The sequence below is a fragment of the Chrysemys picta genome, chromosome 3 (genome assembly GCF_011386835.1).
Source record: "Chrysemys picta bellii isolate R12L10 chromosome 3, ASM1138683v2, whole genome shotgun sequence".
Taxonomy (NCBI): Eukaryota; Metazoa; Chordata; order Testudines; family Emydidae; genus Chrysemys; species Chrysemys picta.
This window is the reverse complement of record NC_088793.1, coordinates 91,745,739-91,765,671: the sequence shown is the minus strand read 5'-3', so window position 1 is coordinate 91,765,671 and position 19,933 is coordinate 91,745,739. Positions and strand designations below refer to the sequence as shown.

General features: G+C 41.2%; 1 protein-coding gene across 4 annotated transcripts in view; it reads left to right on the top strand.

Annotated features, from left to right (window-relative positions):
- The window catches only part of CEP85L (centrosomal protein 85 like), a 193,651-nt gene that overhangs the window by 108,647 nt on the left and 65,071 nt on the right, over positions 1-19,933 (top strand). For all 4 annotated transcript variants that reach the window (XM_008175924.4, XM_042847658.2, XM_042847659.2 and 1 more), the window contains one exon: positions 14,976-15,097. In XM_008175924.4, the coding sequence (XP_008174146.3) occupies positions 14,976-15,097 (122 nt within the window). The remainder of the gene's footprint in view (positions 1-14,975; positions 15,098-19,933) is intronic.

Here is a 19,933-nt window from a genome sequence, read left to right as displayed (position 1 = left end):
CGACTGAGCTGCCTGCCTGCAGATTGCCCCACACAGAACCCTCTCACCCCACGCCTGGATCCCCTCACTCTAAGCTCCTCCACGCTTGGATCCTGTCGGGCTGAGCCTGCCTGCCTCACACCTGGATTCGGGGCTGGGGCTGGGCATGCGTGCAAGACTCTGAAGAGCACTATATAATGGGTAGTAGGTATTATCATACATTAGGAAGTGGAAATTAGTTGAATCTTTCTCCTTGCCTTAAGAAGCCTTCAAGGCCTGAATTTTGGTATTATCCAGCTAGACTTCCTGCCTCTGACATCTCTTGCAAGGAAGAAAAATACTTTCACTGACAGACAGGATTGCCCTCCAATGGACCCATATATCGAACTGCTAGTTTTGTTAGAGACAAGTGTGTCTCAAGTACCCCTCATAATGTCAAGTGGAAGAGGTTTGCTATCTGAAGTGAAGCTAAACAATTAGAAACTTTCACGTATTCCGCACGCAATCTGCTTGACTCTGTTCCACACTTGTCAGCGTCATAGTTGCATGGATTTTTCTGTCAGAGGCCAGATTGGCTGCAATTTTTAGTCCATTATGAGCCTGTGAAAGATTCAGACCAGAATTTTCAAGTGTCCTCTGATTTTGATGTCAGCCTTGATTTTTTTTTTTTTTTTTTTTTTTTTTTTAAAGAAGTGCTGAGCACCCAAAACTCCAGCTGAAATTATTGGGAAAGGTGGATGCTCAGCATCTCAGAAAAATCAGGCCCAAGGTGGGTATAAAATAGAGTCTAGAAATTCTGGCCTAATTTCTAGGGGAAATTCTTGAATAATCACTATTTGTGTAGTGCTGTAGGCTGTACATGGCACTGTACAGAAATGAAATACAGTCCCTGCCCCATGGAACTTGCAGTTTAATGATGTTCCCAGGATACTAAACTGTTTGGCTGGTAGTCTGAGGCCCAGATTGTTCCCCTATATGGTAATACCCTCTGCCCACCACTGGCAGCAGGGTCAACTGTAGAGATAACTAGTGACTAATTATTACATGCCCTAGATAAATTAGGGATATGGAGATATTGACAGCACATACTTATCCCCTAACTGGATATAGTTCTGTTCAGATCTTGTTTAAAGATGGCTGTGTTTAGGAGATGGCCCCTGATAAATGAATTTACAGGTACTGCAAATTTTTGGCAGTTGGTTTGCTGAGACTGTTATTTATTATGCTAGTCATAATGGTTTCATTGTTTATCTTGTGCTCCCTCTCATTCACTTGTTTTAGCCATCTATTTCTATCATATGTATAGACTGGAAAATCTTTGGGGCAGGGATTGTCTTTATATTTTGTATGTACAATGCCTAAAACAATAGGGGCCCTGATCCCTTATCGGGGTCTCTGTGTGCTACTATAATATTAAAAACAACTTATGATGAATCAGCCATAACTCTTTCCTGACCTTTTTGAGTGCATGATTTTTTGGTCTTAACGTTAGTGCTTGCTTTTCACATTGAATAACTATATTTACATTAACAACAAGGAGTCTGGTGGCACCTTAAAGACTAACAGATTTATTTGGGCATAAGCTTTCGTGAGTAAAAACCTCACTTTTTACATTTTTATGGTTATGCTGCTTTCTAGCTTAGAAGAGTGGATTGAAGAAATCATTTTAGCAACTTGTATCACACACAGCTTCAGAGAATAAAGAAAAAAAATCACAGCCGTTCACCGAGTAAAGCCCCTTTTGTCTCCAGAATGTTTCAATAAAAAAATGTTTGAATTTAAATGTAATGGGAAGATAATATAATCACTTAATTAAACATGTGCTTCTATACTTAGGAAAGACCCACTTGTTATCTATGGAAAATTCCAGGCACTGTTGGTCTTCACGTCCTATTAAGTGGCACCTAGAAGTGTTTTGTGCTCATAACATTTGCCAGAATATAAATGGAAGGGGTTTCTGAACAAAATAATATTGGTGTTGGCGCAGACTTTAAAGGAATGACATGTCTGTTGCTTTTGTGTGTCATGGTTTTATTGTTAGTAGGTAGATATGCAGAAGGAGGCATATAATCAAGTCCACAGCTTTGGGAATACCTCTTTCACTATGTAAGAGTGTGCTGGCTCAGAACTGGCATAGATGAGAAAGTTGTGGAGCATAACTGAGTGCCTGACACTATGCCACAAATGAGGCAACATTCTTGTGCTATGAAAGAATTACCCGTGACAATATGTATCTGTTACCTACCTTACAAAACTGTATTTTCAGAGTTAATATTCTTTTCACTTCTTGGTTAGTTTTTTTTAGAGATTTTGTTGTTGGTAAGATCACCACTGGTGCCATTCTTACAATAGAACATGCCATGAGAGGAAAACGAATGTTCTCACTACCCACGTGGGTATCCATAGCTCCAAGGGATACCTTTATCTCTTTATCTAGGTGTTCATACTGAACTCACTACCATAGTGATGCGTGCAGCATAAACACACACACATGTAGATTAGTGGGTGGATAGATTCTGAGCAAAATAAGAATTACGTAGATCATAAGCTGTATTGGGCAGCAGAGACCATCTTCATAATCTTTGTATAGGGCAGGGGTAGGCAACCTAGGGCATGCGTGCCGAAGGCGGCACGCGAGCTGATTTTCAGTGGCACTCGCACTGCCTGGGTCCTGGACGCCAGTCCGGGGGGCACTGCATTTTAATTTAATTTTAAATGAAGCTTCTTAAACATTTTAAAAATCTTATTTACTTTTACATACAACAATAGTTTAGTTATATGTTCTAGACATAGAAAAATAGCTTCTTAAAAACATTAAAATGTATTACTGGCACATGAAATCTTAAATTAGAGTGACTAAATGAAGACTCGGCACACCACTTCTGAAAGGTTGCCGACCCCTGGTATAGTGTCTAGTTTGATGTTGCATTCTGTTCCCGTCTGGTGGCACCTAGCCCAGCTAGAGATGGATGAGTCTGCTACAGTCTTGGTTAAGAGCCATGTGGCTTTTAGCTCATGCTGTAGCGGCTCATGCAGAGGTCCTAGGGTTCGATCCCGCCTGCCGACAACCAGGGTCTGTCAGTGTTACATTGTCATGGTACAAAAACTCAATAATAATAATATTTTGAAAAATCAAAAATACTTTGAGTGGTCTCTGGATATCATTTTTATGCAAACATGTTTATTTGAAATGTTTCTGGGACATCAGAAATATTCAGCTATCACTCATCTGGCCTGTTAAGGAATATGGGATCAATATGCCAAGATAATTATTTGCAAATGAGTGGTATGATAGGTTTTTCTGAAACCTTGGTCAAAACAATCAAACGCATAAGCCAAAACTTCCAGCAGCCAATTCTAAACCAAAAATGCCAAAGATGCCCTTCAGTCTGTTTTCTAGTAGAAACTAACCAAAGGGATAGCTTTTGTGCAGTGAAAGTTTGGGTCCATTTGCAGTTCAGTGTTCACTGCTTCCTACAGTCAAGAGCTGACCCCTACTTGTGGCTATCCAGACACTTTTGAGCAAGATGCTGTTGTAGAGAAAACTCATTTCAGTTCAGGGGCTCCCTATGCACCCAGTAAAGCTGTACTAGGAGTTCAGATAGCTCATAGGGCCTTGCACAGGTCCTCTTTACTGGGTAGGTTTACTCAGTGTGTTGGGGAATTGCCTAATTCAACAACTAGCTGTATTTCCCTCCTGAGCAGTTCTTCACATGGTTGCACACATCTATTCCAGAATGCCAAAGCCGGAGAGCTTTTTGCAGCAGTACTTGTCGAGGAGACATTTGTATCCTGCTCCTCCTGAGGCTATATAAGGTCGGTGCCTCCCTGACCCGCTGAGTTCCTTCTCACTGCCCATCAGAGCCCACTGTGAGGTTTACCTCATGGGTTTTCTTCTGTGTAGGTAGCTAATTCAGGAGAAAGCTAATATGTCAACAGTTAGTTAGCAGTTCACACCTGTTAAGTGTTTTTTAATTCTTGTTTTCTACTTTCAAGATTGTTTTAATAGTAAACAGCACTCGCAAGGCTTGAGGTACTGCTTATCGTGTAGGGTGTATGTCGCTAATAGTGACCTCCATAAATGGTACCTTTTATGCCTCAGTGAAGGATACATTAAGACATGAGTGGCAGTGAAAATATTGGGGAGGGGGTCTGACTCTGCCCCTCACTCCCCCTGTGCAGCGCTTCTGTTCTGTGGGGCTGGGCCTAGCTCCCTGCTCCACAGCCCGTTGGCTCTAGCCACTTGTAGATTCAGAGGAGCCTACCACAGTGTCATTTGCCACATACAAATGCATGCAGATGGGGCTCAGCCCTGCTGCTACTGGATGTAGGGTCCCAGGATCCCTCCCTGGGACTCTCATAACATAAGTTGGTCCATTGGCCTCACATAGTCATGGAGCTATTCGTGATAGTGCTCACTATGTCCAGTAATAGGTGCCAGCAGTGTCCGATCCTAAGATTGCATACATTGCAACTGTAATGGATTGCTAAACTGTATTATACAGATCAACCACTAGATGACGTTATGTGTCCCGTACCTCCCTTAAGCTCACAATAGCTATTCCTGTCAGTGCATTAAAGGGTCTTATAGGGTACACATCTGGTCAGTCTCTCTCTCTCTCTCGGAAGCTCTGTAGCCAGTCCATATCTGGTACAGAAGCCAGGACTGCTAGTAGCAACCTACCATGTACAAGGTGTACATGGCGACAATAACCCATTACACTGACTTAAAGCAAATGCCAGTTTTGATCTCTTTCTTGCACTCTTTAATTGGTGCATTTAGTGCAATAAAACTAACATTTAGAGATCCTAAGTCCCTTACAGTTGACTTGATTGATAAGTTGATATTTCCCTCCGTATTCCCCCTCATTTGACTCATGTATCTAAAAATTTAAAAAGTTCAAAGTCCTACTGGTGAACATGTCTGTTAAGCCTCTAATTATTTTATGTCTCCTCTTCTTCCACTGTTAACATTCTGAAAATAAAGTATGACTAAGCAAGTGAAAGTTAATTTCACCTTAATGAAAACAAAATAGTTTTGTATGTTTCTGTCCTGTTACTTCGTACAATATATTTTTATATTTCTCTCCTAGTTCTTTTCTTTCACCTTTATATTCTGAAATAAATCAGTGTGTAATCATGTCTTATGCTTAATATACCATTCCAGTTCATGGCTAGGTAAAACACTAGTACTAAGAAAATGTCACTGAATGTTTTGGAAGAAATGTTGCTTTTACAATGCAGTGTAGTGTTGTGTACATTGTTACCTTTTCATTTTTTTCCTATTGAAAGCCTTATTCTATCAGTTATTGAGTTGCTTTCAAAAACAGCAAGAATAGCATTGTTGGTCACAAGCTGTCCTAAGTAGCATTTTTTTTAAATAAATATTTTTATTGAATAATGTTAAACAGTTATACAATGGAATTCAAGAATATAGGTCCACTTAATAGAGTAGAGGAAAATTTGACCAGCCTTACAAAGCAAAACAACTATTTATCACTACTAAATCTAAACAACAACTACAAAGAGAGGACGAGAGGGAGGAAGAATACTTGAAACAATATTTTATGTGTTACTTTCTAAACTATATCACTTTAGAATCTGTTATGTACAGTCATACGAGATTAATGCTCAAAACGATAACACTTAACTGGGAAAGGAAACTTGTGTTGTATTGTTTTTTGCCAACTTTAGACTCAAAATTGCCAGTGCTAATTTTGACTTCTGTGAAGTGGGATACCAATTAATGTAACTGTCATTCTAGCCTTTTGTTCTGCAGAAATCCCTTGTGTGCACATTCATGTGGACCCTTTTGTAATTATTAGTGGGTATGTTTTACAGTACGTGTGCTTGCTCCTTAAATAGACACTTCGGCAGACACAGTGGGGTGAATTCTGCCATCAGCTACACCTGTGCAATCGCAATCGTAGACATTAGGTAGAAAAAGACCTATTAAGTCATCCTCACCATCTCTCTGCCATTACAGGCTTATTCTCTATTTTCTCTAGTGTTCTTAGTCCAGTGTAGTTTTAAAAAAATATTAAGTGATTTGGTTTCCACTTCCTTTGGGAGACTTTTGCACTACCTATTGTGTCTCACTGTCATTAGGTTTTTCTGTTAGCCTACATTTTCACTTCTGTAATTTCATCTCACGACTCTCAGTTGTGCATGGTGCATGCACCAATTAAATAATTTCCCTCTTTCAATGGAAATAATTACAGATTATTAAATCTCTCCAAACTATGCATGTGGGCTCTTAATCCTTCCTCATAAATCAGTCCCTTCAGGTCCCAGATCTTTTTTGTTGCTCTTCTCCAAACTCCTTTCAATACATCAATATCTTTCTGGTTATGTGGTGCCCAGAACTGAACATAGTATTCCACATGGGTTCACACCAGAGCTATATATAAAGTGGCTATCTTCTACTCTCTCTCCTCCATAATCTGATGATTTTTGTCTATGGAGCCCAAAACTGCATTAACCTTTTTTTTGCAGCCACGTTATATTGCAAACGTGTGTAATTTTTAGTGTCCATTTTTAACCCACAATATCTCTTGTAACTGCTTTCCAGGTTACATCCTCACATCAAGTATATGTATTTCCCAAGTTGTATTAGATTGCATTTTTCCAAGATGAATCCCATTATTTCCTGTTGCTGTTTTCTGATCTTTTTGATCATTTACTTTTCTTCTTTAACACTTCTTAACTTTATTAAGTGAAGAATACTAGACTTAACAGCAGCTCTGCAGAACTCCATTACATACTAGTGAAATCAGTAGGGTTGCATGGTTATAATTTAGGACAAACTCTGACCCAGAGTGTGCTGGATTTGCAGAGGCTTTAACAGATTTTATCATACCTTAGGGTTTGTATACATGGAACACACACTAGAGGGATATGATTTGCATGTTGCACATTAACTGACCCATATAGGCCCTGCTGGTATGAACTAAAAGTTCCCTAGTGCGCATTGATGTGGTGCTGTTTGAAAGAGCAGTGAAGAGTGGTAGCACATACTTCAATTCGGGCAGTACACACACACGGGATTCTGAGTACATACTTGCATTGCTAGCTACGCTGCTAACTTTAGCAGTGTTAATGCAGGTAAAGCCAGTGTACGTATGTCTGCTTGAGCTACAGTCACACTTCAGATTGCAGTGTAGACATACCCCTAGTCTTCCCTGTTAAGAATTTAACAAATCATATATTGCTAAGTGGCGACACATTTATCCTTGTATAGCAAAGGCACTAGGTTCAGTGAAATAGTAGATGGTTAGAATTCAGACACTGCAAGTCAGGATTATTGCATTCTGCTCCTCCTTCGGCCACTGATTTCTGTGTGACTTTGGGTGGAAGTCTCTGAACTTGTCTGTGCTTCATTTTATCCATCAGTGAAATAGGTATAGTAGTTCTCTACATTACAGGGGTGTTGTGTTAAAGAGCAATTCCACTCCCATATGCTTAGCCTAAGTAAATAGGCCAATGGCTGAGAAGAGGTATGGGCAGGTGACAGGGGGAAGGGTGTTAAAGAAATCCCCCCCTTGCTATTGTTTTGCACACTATGGAGCTAAACCAAATCCACTACTGAAGCCCTAACCTGACCCTGCCCAGAAGAGAAGAGAACAGAAGTGTCTCTATGCAGTAGTAGATCTTCCAGCTTTGCTTCCCTTCCCCCTCCCCCTTCCTCTCCCCCCTCTAAGCCTTTTAGGTTGATATGGGAACTGCTGTGGAGTTGAGATGCATGCCACACAGGTTTATGGTTTGCTCCTCCTCATAACTCCTTCACCACCACCTCCTTTCCCCCCTTCCCCCCAAAAAGAAAAATCCTGCCACTCTTGTGCAGCAGAGCTGCACCCATTCCATCACCTTGGCCCCTCTGCAGAGGCGGGGGTATCATGTCCTTACAAGATGATGTCTGTAAATTACATTGTTACAAAGGGGCTATGTACAGTCCATAAACAGTGTGATGTTTTGATAGGACTGCAAGCAACTGGTCAGAAGTTTCATTTACTTAAACAATATAATTTTGGCTTCTTGCTGGTTGTGAGAAACCGTAGTGAGCAGCTGGAAACTTTACTGTTGTAAAGTAGAAGTTTAATATATTTTAATAACTTATTAAAATACAACTTTCAGGGAACATTATCTGAAAAATCATTTAACTTTTTTTTTTTCCAACATAGGCCCTCAGCATTTTGGCCCCATCTAATTATATGTGCTGAGGCAAAAAGCATGAGCTTGGTTGAGGAAGAGATTTTAATATTGTCATTGAAAATTGGACTCCAAATATCTGGTTAAGTTATCTGAATGTTAGTATCTTGGGAGTCTAGAGAAAAAATCCTTTTCCCACTGTTAGGAAACATGATGGTATTGGTCAGTAATTTGTGTCCCAACAATAAATATTTGCATATAAGCCAGTACAGCAAAGATTTTTTTTTTCCAGCAAATGGCTGTCTTAGCTGTGACTTGAAGGCTTGCCAGGTCCTGAAAGTCAAGGCCAAGCCCTTGTTCAAAAACAAGCTAGTGAGGCTTTGGATGTCCGTGTGCAAAGGATACTGTTTTAACTGAACAGATGTTTTCAATCTGAGTTAGATATGCTTGGAAGAGATGCCAGCTAGCAAAAATAGTCATGTTTTCTAGGACAGTTGGAAAAGAATGTTGGGTGTTTCAGATGAGCATCTTTTCTAGTTGCAATGAAGGGTGAGGGTGTTTGAAGTGGGAACGTGTTGTTGGCTTTACTGTATCTGCTGTTAAAAACAAACTGTATTCTCATTACATGATTCGAGGGCTTGAAGGGACAAAAAGTTCTCAAATGTAATTGGACCACCTGTGTTTCTATCATCACACAATTCAAACTATTTAGAAAGCTGTTGGGAGTATTTAACACCATGTGCTCTAAATGAGTGAAATGAGCCTTTGTTATTCTGGGCACTATTAAAGTATTTATAGCACAAAACGAAAAGGATACAAGAAATGGAAAAATAATTTGTCAGTTTGGAATGACCAGTAAAAACACCTAGGTTTGATAGGGTTCATAGACAATTATGATGCTCTCTAAACATTATGCATTCTATGGGAATGGATATGTTCCAATAGCAAAAAGCTTGTTTGTGAAAGTCGCATAAATAGACCTTCGGTACTGTATGTATGTATGTATTTTGACACATCCCCCATCATATAGCAACTATTTGGCAAATCATTTATCGTTATATGTTTAACTTTCAAATGTGTATTCTGTCTTGTTTTCAAGTGGCATTGACAGATCCCTGACAGACGCTGCACATAGTCGTTTTATTGTGTGAAGTAGATTTTGTGTTGCTTTTTGCTTTGGTGCACATTACTAAATTATTTTTTAAAGCTGTTTTTGCAGTGGATTTATGTAGTGGACTTGTTCTGAAATATTCAGCTAGAAAAATATTTGGAAGCTTCCATATAATTTTCAAATAAAAGGGGCAAGATTTAAATCACTCACTTTAATCTCTGCCTCCCCCCTCCCCTTTTTTAGGTGCTTTTCTAAAGACTAGGGAGTTGCACACTTTGTAACTTGTGTAAACTAAGCTCATTGTGTACACCAGGTGCTCCTTGCATTTCTCCATTCCTCTCCCACAAGTTCACTGTGTGCCACCCTCCCATCCCCCTCTCTTTTCAGGGACTCCCTGCAACTCTCTCATACCAGGGTCCCTCATCCCTCCCCCATAGCAGCAGCTCTGTGTGCCCCACCATTCTTGCTTGCTTCCCCCCACCCGTACCTTTCATTCCCCTCTATGCCAGGGGGCTCTGAGTACCTGTTTCCTCCCATAGTAGAATCTTCCATCTTCCTCGCTCCCCAGGGCAGAGACTCTGTAACCCTTCATTAAACCTTAACTCCTTCATCCCCAGGCCAGGGTCCCCCAACATCCCTCGCCCACCAGGAGTTTTCTGTGTATGCTTTCATTCCCTCTCCCCCCTCCACCATACTTCTTTTTCCTCTCTGGGAAAGGAGTAATTTGGGGTGTCAGCCTGTTAATCTACTGGGTGAGCAGATATGTGATGGGAATATTGTTATGCTATAAAGTGTAATGAGTGCCATCAACCACTTCTTTGATTGATAGACAATTGGAGAGGTGCTTGAGGCTTAGTGTGCTAAAGACCTGGCAGAAAATTCATGTGCCCCCATTTCACCCTTTTCAGTTTTCAGATTTCCCCCAAGATCAAGAGGGTTCTAGTCATTGGTGTCTAGAACATTGCCTGAAATTTTGGACTTGAGGTAACTTTTGAATGCCACATCCGATCATTACAGATAGACAGACAAACCGAAATGCCATTGAGTTGGGCGTAAGGCTGTCTAAAATTGGCCAACATGTTTGTTCTCATTGGTCAGTATAAGAGCCAGAACTTGCCTTGTTCAAGCAATGATACGACATTTGTATTCATTTACAGTCTTAATTTATATATTATTTCATTATGCAAAATATTTTAGGAGTGGAACTGAAAAATAGTTTTGCCAGTTGAAAGTACAAGAGGAGCTTTATGTAGAATTGCCCTTGTTGGAATCTGGTCAGCATACCCATTCCTTTGTAAAAAGTGTTTTAAGATCTTTGACTGCAGTTGCTCAGAGTCTTTTTGTTTTATGTCTCCTCTGGAAGATGTGCCCAACAATTTAAATAATCATAATAATAATAATACCTAGCTCTTATGTAGTATTTTTCATCGGTAGATTTCAAAGTGCTTCACAAATTCTGTGTCATGCCTATTGCTTATGGGGCCAGATTTGAATTAGCAGATGAATACCAGCTGCTAAGGGCTCATCTACACTGAGAAGTTAATTCGTATTAAGGTAGGGTACAAATGAAAGTGACATAGCTATTCCTAATTAACTCCCTGTGTGGATGCTCTTATTTTGGAATAAAATAACCTGAGGTTAATCTGGAATAGCTATTTCAGAATAATTCCCCATGTAGACAAGCCCTTACTCTTTTGATGATCCCAGACCCTGCCATCCTGTGATAGAATATGCAGATAGGAAGTTGCCTACATTCAACCTTCCCTTCCTTCTACTCAGACACTCAAGGGAAGGTCTGTAGACTGGCTGTTTTGAAGACAGGAGGGAGAGAATGCCTTTGGGAAGGCTAGACTCCACACCATAGGCGCCGACTCTGTGGGTGCTCCAGGGGTGGAGCACTCATGGGAAAAAGATTTGCAGGTGCTTAGAACCCACTGGCAGCCAGCGCCTCCCGCCAACGGCCCCGCTCATCAACTCCCCCCCTCCCTCCCAGTGCCTCCTGCCCGCCACTATCAGCTTTTTTTGAGGAGTGGGGATGAGGCACATTCAGAGGAGAGGGTGAAACTGGGTAAGAAGAGGCAAGGCGTGGATGGGAAGAGGTGGGGCGGGGCTGGGGACTTGGGAGAAGGGGTGGGGTGGGGACAGGACCTGGAGTAGAGTGGGGGTGGGAAGAGGCTGGATGGGAGTGGGGGTTTGGGGGAAGGGGTTGGGTGGGGGAGGAGCCAGGGGTTGAGCACCCTCCAGGCCCAGAGGAAGCCGGCACCTATGCGCCACACCCATGTCATGTGACTGGGTTGAACCTCAAACTTTGGAGAATCTGTTAACACTTCTTTTCTGCTTATATTAACTTATTTTTGCTTTCTTTTTATAAACCTTGTCCCTCAAGGAAAAGACCTTGCTGACTGCAACTGTATTTTTTTTGTTCCAGTGAGTTATTCCATCAGTTTACACACTGTCATTAGTGAAATAGGCTGCTGTATCACACACAGCAAGAGTTGTGATCTCAGCATTGACAATTTCATAGCTATGCAGTGCACAGGATACTGCATCGACATATCAAACTAATGAGCTTTCTTAGGAAGGCAGAGAATCCCTGGCTCTGAGAGGCAGGGAAAGGTGCTAAAGTAGGGAATCTGATCTGGTAAGATTCAAGATTGTTTCCTCTCTGTCTGATTGTGGCCTAAAAGGGTCCAGTAGCGGGGTAGAAAGGCAGGCAGTTCTGTAATGGGAGAACCAGCAAAGGAAATGCTATGTGCCACCAAATATGGCCGCCTTTACTGATTTTTATTATGCAATCCAGCCTCTTGTCATTGGTACAGCTAAGTTTTGTAAGACATGCTTTGTGTGGCCATGCAAAACAGATTCTGTTAGTGTTTTTGCATTGGGGCACAACATCCCATGCACCAGGCCTGTAAAAAAATTGATGGAGGGGATGATGGGACAATGATTTTAGGATCTTGTGAGAAGCAAAGACTAATGAGAGGGAGCTGGTCTGACTTAGATTGACAGGCCAATATCCACCCAGGGCCTCAAAGATTCTTGACTCTTGTAATTTATCAAAAGAAATATGACTCAGTACCTTTTAAAAATGTATTAAGCCACTTGAAAATAAAATCAGGAAAACATATCACCAAAACAATTACTAATAATAAACCAAACTAAAAATAAAACAATGCAACTTTCAAATCAATACCAAATCACCTAGTTAAATCATCAAATTAAACACTAAAATTTACTAATCTTTATGTCACAGATCCAAATGATCACCCCTCTCAGCCCCACACTAGGACTGATGGGAGGCAATCCAAGCATCTCTATGTTGAATTTAAACCCAGTTTATATATATTTTAAATGCACATATATTCATGGGGATTACATACTTTTTTTTCCCCATGTAATTCATTGTAGGTGAAATCTAGTGGTTGACTGAAGGATGATAAAATGATATTTGAAGATCTCAAGATGCCAAGGGCTAGATTCCCGAAGGGATTTAGGCATTGAAACACTCCTAGGTGCCCAGCTGCCTAGTGAGAGTCACCGCTCCAAGGCAGGCACCCAGGTTCCCCATATGTTGTATGAGGAGAGTTAGATGCCTAAGGAAGGGATCCACAGAAGCCAGAAAGTTGAATGGGGAGCCTCCTAAGATAGCAGAGTGAAATGCAGAGGTATTTAGGTGCTGTAACTAGGGGTGCCCGGGGTGTGTGTGTGTGTGGAAGCACCCCCTGGCTTGAAGTGGTTTCCGTCATATACAGAGTTTACAGTTTGGTTCAATTGCTCTCAGCACTGCCACTATACGAATTGGTCAGGCACCCCTGGGCACCTGATTCCCTTTGACCTGGTACCTGACTGACAAGCCCTGAAGGAGGCACCCATCTCCACTCTGGTTTCTCAGCCGTGAACTCTCTCCTCGCGTTAGGCACGTAAGCCAGTTCAGGCCTTTTTTGAGGGGTGGGAAGAGAGTGAGATACTTTCTCTCCCTGTTGTATCCAATAGCCCAGTGGCTAGGCACTCCCCTGGTATGGGGAAGACCTGTTTTCAAATCCCTGCTCTATCTGATTTGGAGCAGGGACTTCACCCCAGGTGTCTCACATTCCAGTTGTGTGCCCTAACTACCAGGCTATTGGGTATTCTGGAATGCGGTCTCTCTCCTGTTGGAGTTGTTCCTTTTATATAAATATTCAGTGGGCCAGAGAGAGAGAGAAAGTGAGAGTCTGACTCTATAGCCTGGCATTTAGGGCATTCCCTGGGATATGGGAGAGTAAGGTTCAAGTCTCTGCTTCAGTGAATATTTAACTATTTATTTATACAAATTATACAACTTCATCAGGAGAGAGTGAGATACCCCAGAATACTGAATAGCCTGGGGCACTCACCTGCATGTGGGAGTCCCTGCTTCAAATCAGGCAGTATGCAAATTCAAACCTGGGTCTCCCACCTCTCCCATAGGATCATACCCAATAGCCCCAGGGGTTAGGGTATGCTGCGACACATACTCATTCCTGCCCTCAACATTCTCAACATGCACATCCCCACAGCCCCAGAAATTCCCAATCTGTTTACCCTCAGTTGTCTTCTGTGCAGGTTAGGCATGCTCAGAGCATGTCTGGGATTGGTTCTGCCGGGGAGATAGGTGGGGGAATGCCTAGTTTGAGGATCTCACCAGGGCTTAAGCTGGGCATCAAGACTCATGCAGTTTTTTGTGCACGTACACCGGAGGGAATGCTGGGTGCCTACAGGGTTAGATGGGAGCTGATCAATGATTTTGTGAGTGTCAATGGTGCCTAAAATGTTGGAGTCAGGCACCTGAGTACCTTTGTGAATCTAGTGCCAAGTGCTCTAATACAATGGTTCTCAACCAGGGATATGTGTACCCTGGGGTACACAGAGGTCTTCCAGCATACTCAACTCATCTAGATCAGTTTTTCTCAACCTGGGGGGTTCCAACCCCCGGATAGGTTTAGGAGAATTGCGAGTGCAGGGCCGGCATTAAGGTATGGCAAGCAGGGCAATTGCCCAGGACCCCATGCCACAGGGTGCCCTGCGAAGGTAAGTTACATGCTTCAGCCCGGCCACCTGGGCTCAGTTATCACACTGAAATGTAAATACAATATTTATATTCCAATCAATTTATTTTATAACTATATGGTAAAAATGAGAAAGGAAGTATTTTTTCCGTAATAGTGTGCTGTGACACTTTTTAATATTTTTATGTCTAATTTTGTAAGCAAGCAGTTGAAATGAGGTGAAACTTGGGGTATGCAAGATAAATCTGACTCCTGAAAGGGTTACAATAGTCTGGAAAGATTGAGAACCACCGTTCTAATACCATCAGGAAATCCTTTGATTTTTGTTCAAAAAAACTGCAGCAAGTGCATAAAAATATGTATCAGCATACAACTGTATTTCCCTTTAACCACAATATTTGACCTCTCAATGGCCTTTTTTCCTCCAGCTCTAGTTTCAGAGGATATTGCCTTAACAATATTTTCAGAGTAATCGAAGATGAGTTTGAAGATGGGATCTTTTGGATCAAAGTTTCTTTGCTTTTTAAAAAAATGTTAACTTTACTGTATGCTTAATTCTTTGCTCAGTTTTCCTTTAATTAAAACTGCAAAATTAAATACAAGAATGTTTTATGCTTCAGAAAGAACTTTACATTTGAAACTCATAGAACATGGAAAAAATTGTTACAATTACTTTTCTTCGAACTAATCTATATAATTTTTTTAAAATGCAGGTTCTGACTGGATCGTCTCGTCAAGGTTACACAGGTACAGGCTATCAGGATTTCAGTAATTGGGAATCCCTTATGAAAATCAAAGAAGGGTTGCTAAGACAGAAAGAAATTGTGATTGATCGGTGAGTAATCCTTTCTTGTCTTCAATTGCAGTCTTAAGTAATAGGCCAGACTATTGACATAGAAAGTACTATAGATGTTGACTTTCAAAAAGACCTGGTTCAAAGAAGGTTTTTAGGACTCAGACCTCCAAAGACTCATGTACAAGTGGGACTAGTCGGTGTGTGCAGTTGTGTGTGCGCGTGCCTTTGCAGGATCAAGGACATAGTGTAATTTGTCTGTCTTTTCACTGACATTGGTCGAGAGAAAAGCGAATGAGACCACTGTCTAGGACTGTTGCCCCTATGATTACAAAAAACAGATCTTTAAGAAACTGGCTGGCTGTAAAACCATAATTTTCCTTTTTTCAGCCTGAACAATTCCTTGAAAATGACTTGAAAGACAAAAATTGGTTATTTGTAACCCATTCTTGAGACATTTTTCCCCATGAAAAGTTAAAGTGGGGGTGCATGCTACAGTTGTTTAGTGATATAGTCGAACCCAGCTCTTAAAGATTTGAGAAATTGGCACCAATTGCACCAATTGCATTTGAGGTATGCAATTGGTAAAAATGCATTCAAAGATTCCTATGAGTTACTCAGAGAATGATAAATCCAGAATAAATGTCTAAACAAACACTTCCTTTATAATCTGTGGTATGAAACAATCGGAAGAGGACCATTATTGAGACAGGGTGGGTGAGGTAATATCTTTTATTGGACCGACTTCTGCGGGTGAGAGAGACAAGCTTTTGAGCTTACACAGAGCTCTTCTTCAGGTCTGAGAGACTAAGGCCTGGTCTACACTACGCAATTAGATTGGTGTAAGCTGCCTTGTTTCGATTTAGCTGTGGAAGTGTCTTCACTTAAATTTGGCTCCTGCCAATGTAAGTGCCTCTCTGTACCGATTTAGTAACACCACCTCTCCGAATAGCGTAGAGTCATGGTTGATGTAATTAGGGCAATGCAGTGTCAGTGTAGACACTGTGTTGTTTACATTGACTGTTACTGGGCTTTCAGGAGCTGTTCTACAATGCCCGATACTGACATTACAGTCGATACAAGCGCTCCTGGTAAGGACATGTGCTGCCAACACAAGGAGCCAAGTGTGCACACACGTAAGCGATTTAATAACTGCGGTGGTTCTATGTCAATGTCAGTTGGGTTGACATAATTTTGTAGTGTAGACATGGGCTAACTCAAAGTGTCACTGCTAAATACAAGGTTTGAACAGATTGTTTAGTGTAAATAGCTAACACATTTGAAGGGACCATTCAAGGTGAAGCGGCCTGTTAACACCTCTCCAGTCACAGAGAGAAAAGGGGAGGGGGAAAGCAGCTAGGGGGGTGTTAGTGGGTTACAGATTGTTGTAATAAGCCATCAATCCAGTGTCTCTGTTCAGACCATGATTTTTAGTGTCTAGGAAAGTTATGAGTTTAAGCTACCAGGCTCATCATTTGAAAGTATTGTGCAGGTTTCCTGTGAGGATGAGGACTAATAGTTCAGATATAGAGTGATCACTTTGTGAAAGGTGTTCACCCACAGGTGATATGGTTGTTTTTTGACTTTTATCATTTTCCTGGGAGCGTTTATTTTAGAGCACAGTGATTGGTTTCACTCATGTAGTTGCTAATGGGGCATTTAGTGCACTGGATGAGGTACACCACATGTTGTGATATGCATGTGTAGGGCAAATGGATCTTGAAAGATGTGTTGTGGGGGTTGTTGATCATTGTAGCAGGGGAGAAATGTCTGCAGATTTTGCATCTGTTGTTTTGGCAGGGTCTGGTGCCCCTTTGCGCTGGTGTGCAGCAATCTGCAATTGAATGTTACCTTCTAGGTTTGTAGCAGTTTCTGAAGTTTTTGATGTTTGGCTGAATGAAGCTTTGAAGGAGAAAATGTGCTTTTAGGGAAAATCTAAGTTTAATGAAGCTCACATTAAAGGAACAGATGTGAGCTTGAGTCACGAAGTTTGGATCTGAATGTCGAAGAGCATTTGGATACTGGGATTTTGGTTTGTGTCCATCTCTAATAGTGACTCTTGCCTCTGAGGAGCTGGTAAAGATGTGTAGGCTATACTAATTGTGAAGTGTTTGAAACCTCTCATTAACAATTGGTGTACAGGACATAGATAGGGATCGGCCAACTACAGGAATGATGGATGTTTGTTATGGAATATTTTACTGCTCTGTTATTTAATGCCAACGGCTCTTTTCTTCTAATGCATTTGTGTAGCTCAATTGGACACAATATTACGGACACAATAGAATTATGTCCCATATGAAATCTGTTCCAGTGGGCTGACTCATTTTAGTCTTTGACTGTGATAAAGAGAAAGTAGTAGTTACCATTTTCTTTGAGCCACTGTCCTCGATAATAGAGTATGTTAGTTGAGATTACAGCATGTAGTATCGTTCCTGGAGCAGCTTCTGTGTTGCACCTCCAGGAAGCACCGCACAGAATTCTCAGCCAGGAGAAGGGGTGGGCTGAGGTGGCTTTAAGCCACCCTTGCATCTTCCTGAAGTTGGGCTACTCCAGTGGCTGGAGAGGCCTGGAGTAGCATAATTTACATAAGCCTGGGGGGGGGAGCAGGGTCTGTCTAAATTATGGCTGTCTCTCCAGGTCGCTGTATGTTCACCGATGCTAACAAGGATTTCTGCAGTGCTATGTGCTACAGCCCCTCCCCTGACATGCCCCTCCTCCTGCCAATGCGCCCTCTACATCTGCTGTGTGGGTGTCCTGGGAGTGCAGTCTATAGCTGTCTCTCAATTCCAGTGACAGATTATTTTTTCCCAGCAAGATTAGGGGCTTACCCCACTGTGGCCATCTTAGCGGGCATCTCACCTTATGTGTTTAGGTTTTAGAGGATGGCAGCTTACATGGTTTTCATGTTTGTGTTTCTTCATTCCCCTTCTGCGAAACATTTCATTATTATAGCTGATCATGAACTTCCATTTGACTATCTGATTTTGTTGCTTTTTTTCTTGGGATGGACATCAAGTATTTTTACCTAGCCAAAAAAAGCATTTTTTACCTGGCATTTTGAATGGCAAAAAGTCTGACTACTGTAATTCTCAGCTCTTTTCCCTCTGTAGCAGTGTTTAATTTAGTTCTCTTCCTACCTGTTCTGTTTGCATGGATGACAGGAAATACAGGTCCTTGTGCATCTCTCAGAAAAGTCAGTTAAGCTGATTTACTTTTCATTCAACTAAATGTGGTAGAATGCATAATGGAAGCTATTAAAGGTGCACAACAAAACCTTGGTGACCTTACATTTATTTGCTTTAAGTAGATATTCAGCACTAGTGCTAAGCATACAGTGAATTACCATTAGGCAGCTTAATAACACCATGCAGGAAGGATTTCCTCCTGAGTAGCAATTCTTCATTTTGGCAAAGTGCTTGCTTTAAAAATAATGATTTACAGATTGTTTTAAAGCCAGAGATTTGAAATATTTTAAAATAGTCTAACACTTATATTTTGTGAGAAGTTTAAAGTTGAGAATTAAAACAGGCTTTCTTTTAATGGTTTTTACAAGATGTAAACTCAGGTTTTTTTATGACTAACCAAAAACAGTATATAACACTGGCTCTTTTAATGCAGAAAACAAGTGCAGAAATATGGCACTATTGATCATAATTGGTGTTTTGCGCTAGATGTGAAATCCTGTGAGGCGCCTTTGGTTCATAATATTTATCTCTAATAACATCTTTCATCTACAGATTTCATAGCACTTGCACAGGTAGGCATTATCCTGGTTTTGCTAGTGAGGAAACTAAGGCCAAGAGGGACATCGGGAGCCAAGGGTAAAGTTAGGAATAGAACCTAGATCTCCTGACTCAGTCATATATTATTCTGCCCACATGATCGTACTTTTAACTCATTTTTGGAAGGACGTGTTTACACTGGGGATTAAAAAAAAAAAAAATCCCAGCATTGCTAGCACTGGTGCTATATTGCCAAATTGCCTACAGTTCAAGTTGATCCTTAAATTGCAGGCTTTGTGTTTAGGGAAAAGGAGGAAAAACTCATTTTTTTCCCCCCTGTAGTTTTGATTGAAGATGCTTGGGGGAGACAACTTTTTATGTGTTTTATGGAGGCCTATGAGGTTGTTGGGGTCTCTCATTTAAACCGTGGTTGACATTGAGCTGATGTAAAAATCTAATTGGTAACAAACTGGTAACTTGACAACACCAGCAAAATAGTTTAATATAAATGCTTTTTCTAAAACACCTCTTTCCCCATCTACCTGGAAATCAGAGCAATGCTGTAGTGCTGGCCTTCCACAATGATGGGCTGGATTTTCTTGCCCGGTGCTGTCATCCATCCCACCTGTTCCTTGCTGCCCAATACAGGACCTAGCCAGATAAAAAGGAGCATGGCTGAGACATATCTATCCTACACCAATCCCTGGCTGCTGTTTCAGCCCTGGGGACATTAGTAACAGAATAAGTTGTTTTTAAATGTTGCACTTACATTGTTCTAACATGCACCAGGGACTGACCCTGCACACAGTTGTCTAGAATTGGGAGAGAGAGAAATCACCTTTGCACCTCCCACCCAAATCTACAGCAGGCACACTTTGGTCTAATGATGTGCAGACAATGGATGTTTTAGATTTTAAAATAGTTTGGGATAATTCAATGTTACCTTACTGTAAAAAATATCTGCCACCTCTTTCCACCTGAGAAGAAGCAAAAAACAAGCACTCTGGGTCAGAAAACTGGACAAACATCCTTTTCTGTGTCTTAAGCATTTGAAACCTAGTAAAAGCTGGATAGCTGCAATCAGACCAGTGTCAAGTTGCCTTAAAAGTACTTCAGTGAATAGTGCTCAATATGCACATAAGTGCATTTTGGT